General features: G+C 41.2%; 1 protein-coding gene across 1 annotated transcript in view; it reads right to left on the bottom strand.

Moving 5' to 3' along the window:
* LOC138041202 (uncharacterized) overlaps positions 1 to 1,257 on the bottom strand; it is a 21,070-nt gene continuing 19,813 nt past the window's right edge. The window contains exons 10-11 of the mRNA XM_068886975.1: positions 1,226 to 1,257; positions 1 to 852 (exon numbers count right to left, since the gene is read on the bottom strand). The exon at positions 1,226 to 1,257 is cut by the window's right edge and continues 84 nt beyond it. Coding sequence (XP_068743076.1) covers positions 329 to 852; positions 1,226 to 1,257 — 556 coding nt within the window. The 3' untranslated portion in view covers positions 1 to 328. The remainder of the gene's footprint in view (positions 853 to 1,225) is intronic.

Here is a 1,257-nt window from a genome sequence, read left to right as displayed (position 1 = left end):
TACGGCTTAAACGGCTTTATTATTGAGCTTTCGTTGACAATATTAATTGACCATTTACAATTATGTATCTTAATCCCTACAATATGGATATGAGTATAATACATTTATTATCATGTGTTGCGGCAGCCACTAAAGGTAAAACTCCTTTCTTGCAGTCAACATTAGTAACACCATTGTTAGCATCCGCTGTTTCAAAAAACTGCAAATCGTTGGCTCAATCAGTTGCTCACCAACATTTAATTCCGTTTATTTTCAAAGCTATGAAACATTCATTTGTTTCCCCCTTGATTTCCTGTTCTTATCACTGAGTGCGTTCTTCCTTTTCTTATCAGTTTTTTTCTTCCAGGAGACTCTGCGTTACGAGATAATTCTTTATCTTTCCTCTCCTCCTTGAGGAGTCAAAAAACCGACAGCACGACGGTGAGCAACTTGGGGCACAGTTGGCAGAACAACCCGTGCGGCATTGAGAACTAGTTAATGCCACCTGCTGCGAGACCTGTGGGAGGGAGGGTTGGGGAGCATAGGCTTGGGCAAGCGGCTGCTGATTTAATTGCTGCGTAGGCTGCTCGATGATCAGTTGGGGCTGAGACACAGTGATTCGAAAGGGCTGTACGGTCTGCTGGGTGTTTGAGACAGAAAGAGGCTGTTGACAACAAGACGAATCACACGCAGGCGCACATGATATCGGACAGGGACTGGCACACTGAGGGACTGGTACTGGGGCACTTTGCTGTGGAGTGAATGGTGCGGAGGAAGCATTCAGCTGGCAACAGGATGGCTGGCACGAAGGTGCGCAAGACTGTGGGCAGATACCAGGACACTGAACAATTGCAGGAGTGTCCATGTAACAACCTGTAAAACAAGTTATTAAATTTATCAATAATCCACAACAAGAAATGTGTACTTTTTGACAGCTGTATACCCGATACAAAGCTTTCCTGATTTAAAGATATTTTGAGCTCGATTTTCAGGTTTATTTAAAGTTTGATTATTAAAGTGAGGAATAAACATAAACAATAAGTTGATTAAGACGAAGGTTCCATTTGCCTAGGAGTCTGTTTTGCTTTTTGGAACTTATATTTCCATTTGCCTGTTTTGCCTTTATTCTCGCTTCCCTCGTAGGTGAATAGTTATGAGGAAAAAATATTTCTGATTACCAGACCTTTCATCATACTTTAATTCAATAAATACAGGTAAAAATATGAACTAAAATCCAACTACTTACCTGCTGCTGTAATATTTTCTGGTCCAAGTTGA

Source organism: Montipora capricornis, chromosome 3 (assembly GCF_036669925.1).
Source record: "Montipora capricornis isolate CH-2021 chromosome 3, ASM3666992v2, whole genome shotgun sequence".
In the NCBI taxonomy this organism is placed as follows: domain Eukaryota; kingdom Metazoa; phylum Cnidaria; class Anthozoa; order Scleractinia; family Acroporidae; genus Montipora; species Montipora capricornis.
This window is presented reverse-complemented; position numbering and strand designations above follow the sequence as displayed.